This window comes from Cordyceps javanica, chromosome 5, assembly GCF_051103115.1.
Source record: "Cordyceps javanica chromosome 5, complete sequence".
In the NCBI taxonomy this organism is placed as follows: Eukaryota; Fungi; Ascomycota; class Sordariomycetes; order Hypocreales; family Cordycipitaceae; genus Cordyceps; species Cordyceps javanica.
Genome location: NC_139299.1, coordinates 1,193,948 through 1,207,654, shown reverse-complemented (window position 1 = coordinate 1,207,654; position 13,707 = coordinate 1,193,948). Strand labels below are relative to the sequence as shown.

General features: G+C 53.1%; 6 protein-coding genes across 6 annotated transcripts; 2 read left to right on the top strand and 4 right to left on the bottom strand.

Annotated features, from left to right (window-relative positions):
- Positions 1-569: 569 nt before the first annotated feature.
- V2A60_007606 (uncharacterized protein) lies at positions 570-1,811 on the top strand (the record flags this gene model as incomplete). Its single annotated transcript, XM_083258890.1, has 3 exons — positions 570-744; positions 816-867; positions 1,046-1,811. The coding sequence occupies 3 exons, from the start codon at positions 570-572 to the stop codon at positions 1,809-1,811; spliced, it is 993 nt and encodes a 330-aa protein (XP_083115016.1).
- Positions 1,812-1,885: 74 nt separating this feature from the next.
- Positions 1,886-3,523, bottom strand: V2A60_007605 (ribosome-binding protein NMD3; the record flags this gene model as incomplete). The annotated part of the gene is made up of 2 exons (XM_083258889.1): positions 1,886-3,365; positions 3,459-3,523. The coding sequence occupies 2 exons, from the start codon at positions 3,521-3,523 to the stop codon at positions 1,886-1,888; spliced, it is 1,545 nt and encodes a 514-aa protein (XP_083115015.1).
- Positions 3,524-3,890: 367 nt separating this feature from the next.
- Positions 3,891-4,877, bottom strand: V2A60_007604 (RNA-binding ATPase activator ESF2; the record flags this gene model as incomplete). The annotated part of the gene is made up of 1 exon (XM_083258888.1): positions 3,891-4,877. The coding sequence occupies one exon, from the start codon at positions 4,875-4,877 to the stop codon at positions 3,891-3,893; it is 987 nt and encodes a 328-aa protein (XP_083115014.1).
- Positions 4,878-5,334: 457 nt separating this feature from the next.
- Positions 5,335-6,943, top strand: V2A60_007603 (Aldehyde/histidinol dehydrogenase; the record flags this gene model as incomplete). Its single annotated transcript, XM_083258887.1, has 3 exons — positions 5,335-5,739; positions 5,829-6,713; positions 6,830-6,943. The coding sequence occupies 3 exons, from the start codon at positions 5,335-5,337 to the stop codon at positions 6,941-6,943; spliced, it is 1,404 nt and encodes a 467-aa protein (XP_083115013.1).
- Positions 6,944-7,520: 577 nt separating this feature from the next.
- Positions 7,521-8,583, bottom strand: V2A60_007602 (uncharacterized protein; the record flags this gene model as incomplete). The annotated part of the gene is made up of 2 exons (XM_083258886.1): positions 7,521-8,243; positions 8,326-8,583. 2 exons carry the CDS (start codon positions 8,581-8,583, stop codon positions 7,521-7,523), a joined length of 981 nt encoding a protein of 326 aa, XP_083115012.1.
- Positions 8,584-9,045: 462 nt separating this feature from the next.
- On the bottom strand, positions 9,046-10,023 carry V2A60_007601 (uncharacterized protein; the record flags this gene model as incomplete). Its single annotated transcript, XM_083258885.1, has 1 exon — positions 9,046-10,023. One exon carries the CDS (start codon positions 10,021-10,023, stop codon positions 9,046-9,048), a length of 978 nt encoding a protein of 325 aa, XP_083115011.1.
- Positions 10,024-13,707: the final 3,684 nt, after the last annotated feature.

Here is a 13,707-nt window from a genome sequence, read left to right as displayed (position 1 = left end):
GGAGGCAGCGGCTCGTCCATGTCGTCATTCCGCCTCGGATTTGCACAATTGAGAGATCAGAGACTTGGGTTATAGAATGGGCTGAAAGAGACTATTGGTTTTCATGGGAGACTATCAGGTCACGGCATATACGCCCGTTTTTTTTTTTTTTTTGTAGTCTGCAACTGCTACCGAGACATTAATGGCGGCATACGCGGGAGCACAAAATTCATTTTCTTCTCATACATTACAAGTGATACCCCTACATAATTCTTTTATGTCGTCAAACAATGTTGGTGCAATATAATATGCCTGGGCTGCATGTAGCTCGCGTATGCATTTAGATGGCAGGAGGCGTATGTGGCTGCAGGTCGGGGAATTGTGGGTTGTCAGATCGGTTTTTTTATTAGGCAACTGCTGCAACTACAAGTGAAATCGCGCCAGCTTGCGCACGCGCCTTGATCCCTCCCTACCGAACCTCCCTCTCTCTACGCGCTGCCAAACAACCTACCTAGACTGCCATTATTAATTTTTTTTTTCCTTGCGTCTTGGGCTGCCCATTTCGCAAAGCGCCTCGGGCCTTGCAAGAAATGGCCCGCAAATTGCCGTGGAAGAAGGCATCCGACGCGCAGCAGCAATCAGCTCCCAGTCCCCGGCGCGCGTCGTCGCCAAAGATTGAGACTCCCAGACGCACCGCGGCGACACCGAGCAGTGCCTCTGCGGTGCGCCATCGCCCGGCTGCCATCGCCGCACTCAACTCATCCGGTAGACAAATCTCTCGCCTCACCTGGCCTCGCCTTGCCTGACATGGAGTCCGCTAAGACTATGACATCTAGATCCGTTGCGCAGCCCGTCGACGTCTCCCCCCCCAGAGCCTCCACAGGAAAGGTACAAGTTATTCACCCGGGCCTGGTCAGCCCCTAGCTTTCTTTCTTTTCGTTTTGTTTCTTTATTTTTATTTTTATTTTTATTTTTATTTTTTCCTTTACCGCTTTTGCCGTCAATCTTCACATTGTAAAGAGAACGAGAAAAACAACTCAACATTAGCTAACATTCTCATTCCCAGGTACATGGTGGCTGGTGACGATCAATATCGCATCGTCGAGGATGAGCTGCTGCAAACTGCACAGCGCTTCACCACGCACCTGCATCGTGCCGAGTACAGTCGCCTCAAGCTCATCGCCAGATCCAAGAATGACGCCGCCATCCGCGAGATCAAGCGTCCCGTCGTCGGCCCGCTCACGTCTGATGCCAAGCGGCGTCGCGACCAGGCCAAGCGACTGTCCAAGCAGCGCTCCCTACTCTCGGCCGAGGGCAGCAGCAGCAGCAGCGCCAACCAAGATGACAGCGCAAGCGGCGGCAGCTCACCCTGGGTCGGGACAAATCTGAGAGGGCTGCTGAATGCACCGCGTGCAGAGACAAGGTCCCTTTCCCTGGCACCTCCCCAGCCTGCGGGCGTGGCGTCGTCGTCCCTCACAAAGGCCGCCGTCGGTCATCGTCCGCCGCCTCCTCCGCTAGCATCAACGCCCAACCAGCGCACTTCTCACGGTGGCCGTCTTGCGACTCCCGTTTCGGCGGGGCGCGCAGCACGCCATCTTGCTACGTCCGCCTCGTCGGCGAGTGCGGCGCTCAGCTCCACGCCGCCAAGCCGACATGCCAAGGTTGAGGCTGATGCTTCGACTCCTGTAGACGACGACTTGGATTTTGACGATCCTTTTGGTATCAACAAGCGACGACTAGATCGAAAAAGGTCCAGGGAGCATTTCAAAAAATCTGCTCGCTCAACGCCTACGAAGACGCCGTCCTCATCGGCCACCATGTCGTTTGTGTGAAGATGCTCGATGACGCCAGAGAAGACAGTTTGGGGAATCGTGCTATTTTTATGGCATTATTCTATTTACTGCAGCTATGAGTCCTGCATCGTGAGTTCGTCAAAGTCATCCAACAGTTCACCCATATCGACCTGTGGCGAGTCATCCTCGCCATCTTCAGTCTCAGCCATGCTCATCTCTTCCTCCTCACGCTTCTTCTCACTCTTGTACAGAGCCATAGCAGCACGAAGGTCCTCGTCTTCCTCAACATCGCGCAAGAACTGCTCGTATTCACGATCCATGCGCTCCTGGTCGGCCTTCTTGGGGAGCAGTTCACCTTCATCCTTGGCCATGCGGCGGAGCTTCCAATTGCGCTTCTTGTTCTTCCTACGGTTGGGGTAGTGCTTCTTTACCAGCACAACGTCAGGCAACATGGATGAATACACGTGTGACTCCTCCATGGCCTCCCACTCGGAATTGTTGAAGTTGGTGCCTGTCAGCATATATCCCATGACGCTGTCACCGGCCTGCAGGAGACCGCCCAGATGCGTTCTCGTGAAATACGTTGTGTCATTGGCGCCAAGGTCAACAGCGCGGGCAACGGTAACCTCACCGAGCCTCCACTTGCCGTTGGTCTTGCCAGTCAGCTCAACATCCATGACGATAAACTCCACCAGCTGCTGCGAGTCGGCCAGGGACGTGAATGGCGCTCGCCAGTAGATGGGACAGCTAATGTCTGCGGTCTGAAGGGTCTGGGGGTCCATGAGGTAAATTGAAGTGCCGATTTTGTGGCAAAGTACCAGAGGTGTGATATTTCCCGACTGCTTCGCTAATTTTATGGGCATGGCAACCAGGTCATCTTTACATATGGGTACCAGCTCGGTAGAATATGTGAATTTGTATGACGTTTTCGACGTGTGTGTATCGTGCGAGATCAGCTCCTGGGAGGTCTTGACCGTAACGGGGACGACGGAGTTGAGGAAGTCGATGAACTTCTCGGCTTGGTTTTTTTGTGAAAAGAAGAAATCGATGCCATCCTTTGCTTCCTTGATGTTGAGCGTATCCCGGTGCGCGCCGTGCTTCATGATCAGCTGTTCGAGAAATAGGAATGTGCGCTTGTGGAGGACCTTTTGGCGGACTTGAACGCACGCACGCCAGACATTGGCCGTGTACGACTTGGCGCATTCAGGGCACTGCTGGGTAGCGACAACGTAAAGGACTTCGAAGCTTTGCTGCAGCAGCACACCCTCCTGGACCTCGTCCTGGATGGTGAGCTTGACCTTTATTCTGCGCGAGTGAGGTTCCGTCCACACAAAGCTGGCGTCGACGATGCGGACTTTGTTCAGGCCACGCAGTTTCTTGAGGCACAGCGCCAGGAGCTCTCGGGATTCGGGAGGGGCCACAACCCAGCTGGATGGGGGAAGCAGCCATCGGTCGCAGTCTCGGCAAAAGTTGATGACGGCTTCGCGCTGGACGCCCTTGGAAATGTCAATGGTGAGCTTGACGCAGTCGTAGCAAAGAGCACCGGCGGCCGTCGTTCCGTCGATCGGGGCACCGCAGTTACAGCAGAGAATACTGTAAAACAAACATGATCAGTCCTCGATTCATTTTCGTTTTCGTGGTGTACACCCGCCCACTGCGGGGTGATTTTGTTTTGGAAAAACTCACGTTGCGCCGACCTGATGTTCTACGGCCCCGATGGACACGGGGGCGTCATCTAGATCCATGGACATATTGGGCGACGGCAATACAACTCAAAAACTGTTTTAGAGAAGATAATGCCAAAGGCTTTGGTCAAGTTGGGTTTGGTTTGTAGAAAAAAAAAAGTGGTAAATGTGATTCGAGTCACAGCCAAAAATTTGCCCCGCTGCTTGATAAGCGGGCAGAAAAAAAAACTGAGAAATCTTATCGCAAAATGTGGGGTGGCGAGGGGAGACGAAATAATTAAGCCATACTACATGTGAAATACTCCAAACAGCCTTGAGAACCGATTATGTTTTGCGTGGCCTTAATAAAACCAAAAGTTTGATATGCAATCACCAGCTCTTCAGGAAACAATGACCATATGCTTGAGTGCTAATTATATATACAATATGCCAGTTAAAAAATCTTGCTTAATACCCTCGTGACCCTTTCAGGCTGCTCATCCGTATCCTTATTCTTCTTGGCGAGAGGTATCTGCTTAAACGTCCTCGGGTGTCTCTGCGGCTTAGCCTCCCCACCAACATCGTCACCGCCGCCATTCGGCGCTCCTCCATCGTCATTATTGTCGTCGTCGTCGTCTGCCGCCTTGCGCTTCCTGGCCGCTGCCGACTTGGCGATGCCGTCGAGCACCTTGGCCTGCTCGACGTTGCGCACAAACTCCTTGTTCTCGCGGGCCGTCTTGCTAATCTCGGCGCGCATGCGGCTCGCGCGCTCCGCGTTCTCGGACGAGATCTGCTCCGTCAGGTTGTGCCACTTGAAGCCCTTGAGGTAGAGCAGGTTCCAGAGGTCGTCGCGGTAGTAGCTGCCCTTCTTGCCGCCGACGGTGCGCGCGTTGAGCAGCGCGCACGCGTCCTTGGCGTCCTTTTTGCGCAGGAACTCGACCCAGCCCTCCGTGTACGACCGCTTCTTGTTGCCCCCCGCCTTGACGCGCCGCGCGTGCGCCGCTGGGTCCTCGGGCGCGAGGAAGATGCGGTTGATGGCGCCGTACGGCTCGAGCAGCGACCGCAGCTTGGCGGGCTTCATGAACGGCGGTATGCGGGACAGGTAGACTACGCCGGATTTTTTGATGGCCTTTTCCGTCGCGACGAGGTTCTTCTTGGTGAGCGTCCGAGATATGTCGGGTACGTCGCTTTGTATCTTGGGAAGTTTTGTCTTTTTCTTTGCGGATTCCTTGTCCTGTGTTGCTTTTGTTCCTTCGTCGGCGCTGACGTCGTCATCATCGCTTGCATCGTGGTCGGAGTCGCCGTCCTCGTCTGGGCTCAGCTTCCTGCGCTTCGCGCTTCGGCTGCCGCCTTTGGCAACTTCGTTCTCCGAGTCATAGGTATCAATATGATCATTGTCGCTTTCTGAGGCATCCAGGAAGTCGTTTGCGTTTGGCGCCATCGTTACGACCGCGTGATGCCAATATGATTATCAGTCTTGTTTCTGCCTTATTAGCCCGGCTTAAAAAAAAAGGTCGGCGGGCTCCAAAGTTCACTTATCGATATGCTACTGCCGGGAGTATTGCTTTAGCGGAGCATTGAGGGGTCAGTGGTGGTTACCCTAGAGATCTGGATGGTTTTCTGTCAAATGATTTCTGATTTTTTTATTTCTATTTTTCTTTTGGCCTGTCAAAATACATCAAGGACGTGAAGATGAAGTTCTCAGCTATAAAAATATCTTTCGGTATTGTTGGTGCTTTTTTTTTTCTTGTTCAATTCAATCTTTGGTAAAAGCAGCCATGACGTCTGGCGACGAATTACAGACGTGGGGCAAAGCAACCTGTCTGAACACCTCCCCTCACTACTGAATAATCCAGAACCCATCTCTGTCCTGACATTTTCACCATCAACTTTTTACAATGTCTGTCGAAGTAATCAACACTCTATCACCGACCACCGGCGAAATCGTCATAACCCGCAATGGCGCATCAGCAACTGATCTAGACCTGCTGCCCAAGGTGGCTACCGAAGCTTTCCAGAGCTTCCGCAAGACCACCCTCAAGGAGCGACAGGAAATTGTCAAAAAGTTTCTCAAGGGTCTCGCAGACCGTGAGGCTGAGCTTGCAGAGGAGCTTACTGTGCAAATGGGTCGCCCGATCGCGTTCACTGGAAAGGAGATTACAACTGCCGTGAAGCGAGGTGAATACCTCCTCAAGATCAGTGACGAGGCCCTACAAGACACAGACGGTGAGGCAGAGAAGGGGTTTAAGCGATTCATTCGCAAGGTTCCAGTCGGAACTGTACTAGTCATCTTTGCATGGAATGTGAGTCGGCCGATGTACTTGGTTCATTAATCATTTGGCAACGTGAGCTTCGCCATGTTGTAGGGGCATGACGTTAACATATATCGCAGTACCCCTACCTAATTCTCGTCAACTCTCTTGTTCCTGCCATATTGGCAGGCAACAGTGTCATCCTAAAGCCTTCTCCCCAGACTCCTACTATTGTCGAACGCGTATCCGAGATCTTCACTGCTGCAGGACTACCCCAGGGCGTCCTTCAGTACTTCCACTGTGGCTCGCCTAGCACCATGGAAACGATTGTGCGTGACCCTCGGATCGAGCTTGTGTGCTTCACTGGCTCTGTTGCCGGCGGTCTCGCTGTTCAAAAGGCGGCCTCTGACCGCATCGTCAGTATTGGCCTGGAGCTTGGTGGCAAGGACCCCGCATATGTACGCGGTGATGTGGACATTGAGTGGGCTGCTGAAGAGATTGTAGATGGCGCTGTGTTCAACTCAGGCCAGAGCTGCTGCTCTCTTGAGCGTGTGTATGTGGACGAGAGCGTCCATGATGCTTTTGTTGAGGCAGTGCAGAAGGTCCTCAAGGGCTACAAGGTTGGTGACCCCTTTGACAAGGGCACACATGTAGGCCCTGTTATCTCGAGCCGATCCAAGGCTGCCATCGAGGACCATATCAAGGACGCTGTTGCCAAAGGCGCCAAAGATGCCACGCCGGCCAATGAGACATTTGATAACCTGCCGACCAAGGGCAACTTTGTTAAGCCGACTCTGTTGACTGGTGTGGATCACAACATGGTTGTCATGACGGAGGAGACTTTTGGACCTGTCATCCCTGTGATGAAGGTCAAGAGCGACGCCGAGGCCATCAAATTAATGAATGACAGCGAATTCGGCCTCACCGCCAGTATTTGGACAAAGGACACAGACAAAGGCTACGAACTAGCCGAGGATGTGGAGGCCGGCACCGTATTCGTGAACCGGTGTGACTATCCTAGCCCGGTAAGTGAGACACGACGACCCGGGATCGCGGTCGCGAGCGATGAAGCCACTCCAGCTACGATGAGACGAAGGGAAACAAAAATGTAATGAAAAGCTAACAACTGTCTGTGATGCAGGACCTGGCGTGGACTGGGTGGAAGAACTCGGGCCACGGCCAGACGCTAAGCAAGTTTGGCTTCGACGCCTTTGTCAAGCTCAAGAGCTTCCACTTGAAGGATTACCCGAAATGAGGATGAGATTTTTCAACTGAGACAATTTTATTAGTCGTGAGATTTCTAGAGTGTGACGAGAGTGAAGGGGTAGTGCATCTACCAGTATGACCAAGGCTATATAATATACAAGGATGTGGCGAGGGGTGCTCGCTAAAACTCCAGTTGCGCTGCTGGGCCGGGTGTCTGATCTTGATCACGTTGTGAGTTTCCCTTTGGAAAATGTCCGTCGAAAGATGGAATCTGTGACCTGTGCATTTCTGGACAGCAAAGGCTCGCGTGACCATCTCCGAGTGGCATCGGATGTACTATCCCTGCATGAATTTCTGTCGGATCGAGACAATATCGGCAGTCACAGGCCGGTCTCCACTGCTATAAAGTATACTGTAACCCAATCAATGAAATGGATATACGCTTTAAAAAAAAAAGTTCGCTTCGAGATATTTATTTACGTGCTTGCTCTTAAATGTAGGGCGCTACACGCTGGAACTGCAGTCTGTCACGATGGACACGGCCACTGATATCAACACAACAGCACGTAGAAAGTAACAACACAATAATTGCGATACCCACGCTTACTGTTCTGCGGCGCTTGTTATCAAAACTTGCGGCTCTTCAGCCAAAGGTAGTCCTCCATGTGACTGTTGGCCAGGTCTGCCAGAAGCTTACCCACCTCCAAGCCGTACGACTCGTTCCAGCTGTTGAACTTGGCCTCGAGGTCCAGGCTCTTTGAGCCCTTGGACCGATCAATGCCCGTGGACTCCCAAAGGTCCCCTACGAAACGTTTCTTCCTCGGTTCCAGCCCCCCCGTCGACCTGGCTTCCCATTGCTGCGGAATCCGCTCCGGGTCTATGCCAATCACGCTTGCCAGCCTCTGCATCGTGTCGCCCTCTAAGATGTCATCGGCATCCACGATGATGGGGTAGGCTTTGCGGCCAGGCAAGGGGCCCGTCTCAGGAGCAGTGGCGGCGGCAGGGCGAGCATCCGTGGCCGCCATGTACCAGCAAAAGAGAGCCTTGGTGAGGCGCGCGCCGGTCGACAAGGGGGTCGTGCTCTGGAGCAAGTCGGCGGCCCCCGTGAAGGCCCTCGCGCGGTAGTACGAATCTACAACCAGGGCCGGGTGGCGGATGATGAAGATGGGCACAAACGACAAGAGCATTTCGTCAGAAAGCATGGTCGGGTTGGTCCGGGGCAAGGCCGAGAGCGAGGTCTCCAGCTGGACAAAGGTTTCTGGAGGGTACACACCGCGCTTGAAGGAGCTATACACTTGCCAGGGACTCGTTATGTGTATGATGTGACTTTTGAGAAAGATGGCATGATTCTAGCGGTGCTACATCAGTATCCGCGCCGCATGTGTCTCGAAGTTGAAGGGGGGGCTGGGGGCGGGACAGGAGAAAACGTACGTTTTCGTGGGCATTTTCGCGCGCCGTCAACATCCCTTGGTATCCGGCTCGCAGCTTCCCCAGATACTCCTGCAGCATCTCTGCGGGGGATTCAAGATCGCACTTGTCAAAGTGATGCTGCGCGTAGTGGTGTGCATCGTGCACGAAGTAGGTCGACTCCTCCCAGCCGGCCTGGCCGGAGAGGAGCTTGAGGAACAAGTTGGACAGCGTCCGGGGGCTGCTCAAGAGGAACACGTCGGCGGGACGTGACTTGGTCATTGCGGCAAAGACGGGTAATGTGGCGATGAAGACGTGGTCGTGTAAAAGGGAAAGGGAGATAGAGATGGCTGACGTGTGCGTAGGGGGACGGTGTGGGCTTTGCCGCAAAATTGCAGTCTTGAAAGTGAGAGGCATGCGACAAGCTGCGGAGCTTTCACACTGGCAGAGAAGAGCGACGATGGACAACCGCGCAGTACGGAGGTATGATGAGCAGCGAGAATACAACTGTCTCAGATCAGCTGCCATAGTAGAAACAGGATTACATCCCTGCGTGCCGCTTGGAAAGACCTTGAGCAGCTCGCTCATCCTGCACTGTGAGACATTTTCGGCTTTGAGCGATACGGAATCTGTGTGACCCCTCAAATATTCTGTCTGTATTCAAGCACCGTTGCGATGGTTTGACTGCTAGTGGTATATGATTTACTCGATTCCCATCAAATCCAGGAGCAAACAGATGCTGGTTTACGGCTTGTATCCTTTGGGAGGGTTGCGGTCATCTGGTACCTTGATCGTGTCCTGATAGTAAGTCGGCGCGCCGCTGTCCCTCCAGGAATCCTTGATCGCCTGCAGGATCGGCCTGCCGGAAGCCGGCGCGTCGAGATCCAAGTTTGGCTTGGGGACCACCTTCTTGGCATGCGTGTTGAAGTAGCCCGCGTAGGAGCCGTTCCAGAGGTGGCGCCTGAACTCGGACGTGCTGCTGTCCCACGCGCGCAGGCGATCGCCAGTCTTGCCGGCCACCCATCCGAAGACGTTGGCGCCAACGTCCCACCTGCCGAGGGTGGCGAGGTCCCAGTTCGCCGAGACGGTGGAGATTTGGGAGTAGTGCGTGTAAAAGTTGTCGTCGGACGTGCCGACGAGGTCCCTGGGGATGACGTCCCCGAGGAGGATGCCCAGCACCCGGTTCCGGCCCTCGTACGTGTCCGTCTCGTCCCAGGTGAGGAGGATGAGAGTGTTGTTGGTGAACCTGGCGTCTTTCAAGAGAGGCTCGAGAAAGTAGCGGCACCACTTGCCAGAGGTTCGGACGTCCGTGTCGTGTCCGTCAGAAGTCATGTTTGGGGTGATGAACATCCACTGAGGCAGCGCATTGGCGGCGAGATCTTTGTGAAACTCGGAGCGGCCCGTGTCCGTCAAGGACATGTTCTTCACCCTGGCCAGGCGGGAAGGGTCCTTGGTCACGCTCTCGTGAAGGATGGCGGGGTTGTGCTTGCGCACGTAGTCGTTTCGGCCGTTCTTGCGGTTCTTCCATTCGCCGCCCTGAAAGCCGGTGTAGGGCATGTCTTCCATGTAATGCGCCCACGAGATGTTCTTGGACTCGAGGAGGTCGATGACGGTAAAGACGTTTCTCGGCGCAATCATGTCGTCGTCGTCGTCATCCATGCCAAAGTAGTCGCCCGCTATGCTTGCCATGTAGTTGCCCATGGAGGGATGCGTGGAGGCCATGTAGTTTGTAAGAGAGATGCCCTTGGACCGGAACCACTTGAAATTGGCTTTTTTTTTTTTGTTTTCTTCAACGTTAGAAAGTTTCGTGCTCAAGACTCTCAGTCGCGCGGCAATGAAGGGGAGTGACATACGATCTCCATAGGACTTGTCATAATCTTGATTTTCGAAAAAGAAGATGGCAATACGGTCAAACGCCTTTCCTGGTACAATATTGGCCACCCCGGAGACGGTTGCAACCAGCTGGCTGGCCAACACCAAAGAGGCTAGAAGCCGTTGACACATTTCGGGCTTTTTTAAGATCAAGGTCGGATGCGAGACAAGCGAAGAAGAGAAATTCCTTGCACCAGCAATGGTACCTTGAGTCGCGGAGAACGACGAATACTTATATATAATGATAACATCCTTTCTCATTCTGGTCGTTATAGCAATGCACGGGTCCAGGGTCTTTCCCCAGATAGTTGACCGACACCGTTGTCAAGATTCGGCCAAGGACCCGGTTTTGCCGAGATGCTCACTCTCAGTTTATTTGATTATCCACCAATAGAACGCGCCGCAAGCGTGAGAATCAGTACAGGCATTCAGCGCTTTGGGTAATGATGGGATCCCATGCCAACGATCCTACCCCGGTGTGTGCGGAAATCTACGGTTCAAACTGACCCTCGTAGAGGAGCGACGACAAGTGCCGCAGAGCGCCGGTAAACGTATAAAGGTCCGAGGGCGAGCGCTGATACGTCAGTTTACGAAGGTGAAGTGAAACGGAATGCACAAGGCATTGGCGAGTTATGAATAACGAGAACTGGCTCTGGTAGTTGGCTTCTCAGCCCAACAACTAGCACAGACTTGCGCAGAGTCGGCTGTAACATCCTCGGGATCGAATGGCCTCGTTGGCTGTCTGGAGCGGGCCTTGATCCGACGACATGAATCGCAATGAATATCGTTACTGGTCTCACTTCAGGCTATGGAATCGCTTACTGGACTTGGTGAAGCGGGCAGCTATCCGCAGCCCGCATAGCATCGAACCCGAGCAAACGCTGACGAAAGAAGTGAACTGTTGATCTTGACCGAGTACGTGATGTTGATGTGGCCCTCAGCCTTGAGAGATTGGAAACAACCGATCATGTTCGGGGCAAAAATCTGCGCTCTCGCGACAAACATCCTCTCCATGTTCATTGCTTGCGTAACCTGGTGCCAGGGGGAAGGGGTTACTTGGCCAATCACGCCGGGTCACAACCGACCTCACAGCCACTTGTCTTGCCGTGGTTGTTGCGAGATGAGCGTGGTCAAACAGCTCGAGACTCCTCCCCCCCCGCCCAGCCGGGAAGACGACGACGCAACTGTGGCAGTCGCACTGCTTACCGGCGAGTGTATCCAACGGACAGGCCAAGCAAGTACTTTGAGCCACCGAGGACGGTGAAGACGTAAAACCGGGTGGGATGCAGGCCTGTCTACTTACCCAGGTTCCCGGTAACAGGTCAGTCAATGTCCACCCGGGAGGGCGTCGCCAGGGTCACCGAGCGCACCGATTTCACACTCTCTGCATACCCGATGCGCCGCAAACTGTCGTGCCCTTGGGTCTGTCAATGGTATTTTGGGGCGGGCATATCATCCCGTTGCCCCCCTTCCCCTTTCTCCCCGCCGGGCCATATTTGCGGTTCGGTTCTCAAGCGATTCGCTTTGCGAAAAAAAAAAAAGGGCTCCCGTTGTAACGGAAAGCAAAGAAGATTGTTGTTGCCTAGGCGCGGATTTCGTCCGAGCAAAAAGCGTGGGCGGTGGCGTTTTTCCCCTTTCGAACGGAGATGACGATGCCCAAAATATAACTAAATCCAAATAACCAAATAACCAAATAATCAAAGAAAAAAAAAGTTTGCGGGGGTCGGAATAGCTTTGTAGATGCCCGTTATTGCCCACTGTACAATGGCAAATAGCAGGACAAAGGGGAGGTCGGTCCCCCTTCCCTGACTCCATTGTTGGCTCGCGAAAAAAAAAAAAAAAGAGTGAATAGATTTCTTCACATAAACGGCCAAGGGGCGGCGGGTAAATACAAGATGAGGTGTGCGGTCAAAACGAGGCGCCCGCAAGAAGCCCAACCATGTTCTCGTGGCGAGTTTGCGAGTTCCAGGCACCCGGGACGTGGTACGATGGTGAGGTGATCCATGTTGTGGTATTGTTTTTCGGGATACGTCGTACTTTTGCCTCTCTTCTTTTTTTGAAATTTTTTTGGCCTTTTTTGTTTCCATTTGCCGTCAATCCGGTTGGCATTCTGGTGCTGGTTCCAGCTCTTGCTTGCAGTTTGCAAACCGTTTCTGTCTTTTTTTCTTGTTTCTTCTTTTCACTCGCCTTGCATTCGTCATTTTAAGCTTTTCTCTCCCCTTGCTTCTCTCGTCGAGAGACAACTCGAACGGCTGGATGATGGGGCAGACATTGTTTGGGACAATTCCGTCGGGGCCCCTCCCTTTCGGGTCTTTCAAGTTTGATGATTGCTAGACAGTGAGTGGCCCATGGGTGTGGGTGAGAGGAGAAAGTTGGCAGGCTTTTTTTTTTTCTCCTCTTGGAAGGAATAGAGTCGTTTCCGCAGTGGGCTGGATCGGGGAAGGTTGCCTGGGAAGCTGAAGACGTAGCCAAGGGGGGTGGCATATCGTTTTCGTTTCTTCCTTCTTCCTTTTCTCTCATGTGTTTCGTGGCCGCGACATCCGACTTGGTGATGTGAACCGTCCTGTCGGACCAGGGGGGGCCTGGGTTGCGTGCAGCTATAATAAAGGCGGCCAGACTGGCGGGGGAAGCAAGGGTATTAAAATCATGCATATACTTTCATAGATGACTGCGTATTTGCCCCTGGTGATGTGTGAATAAGACTGTGGCTTTGACGACGTCATAGTGACTGTGCCCTGGAATTGTTGTGCCCCAATACCGGAACCTAGCCATTGAAAATTGATATCCATTCATTATTTATAATAGCAACTACTCCGGGAGGTCGAGAAGCTATTTGGTATTTTCAAAGGTTGGTGGCATCACTGAAGCCCGACAAAGAGCATCCGGCTTGCACCAGCATGCAGGATGCAAGATTGGCGTGTACGGATACATGAACCCAAATCTATCATTTTGTCTTTCAGTACTACTCCGTACTGACGTGGGGGCGAAGTGACACGTAATCCTGCTTTGCCGGTTCTGGAGTGAACAATCTATAAACGTGCCTGCGCTTCGGTGATCCCGTGAGCCATCACAGACACAGGCACACACACTCATGCAGTGCAATTAGACAGGGAATATTTTGCATCACGACTTGAGTCGAGATAGTCCGCGCACCGGAAGAGGCAAAACGAAACTTGGCGGCAACGAGCGGACCATCTTTGCAGCATGATGAGCACGTAATTCGAGAAGAGCAGGATCTCCGCGAGGCAAGGGAGACGCAGCGGAAGGGGGGGGGGGGGGGGGTGTTAAACTGCATGGTTGGCATTGAGCTCCTGTATGCAAGGACAAAGGACTGGTTGGCAAGTATCAGATTGAGATGAGCAATTAGCCATGGCTAAAGTGGCTGTTCAAAGCGCCCTATTGAGTAAAGGTCAATGCCGTCTCGTTATACTGTGATGGTCCTCAGCTGTCATGCACTTGAGATTTGAGGCTACGCCCACTCGTTTACTGATAGGCTTGCGAGAGACGTTGCACGACCAATCCAGGCCACCTTGA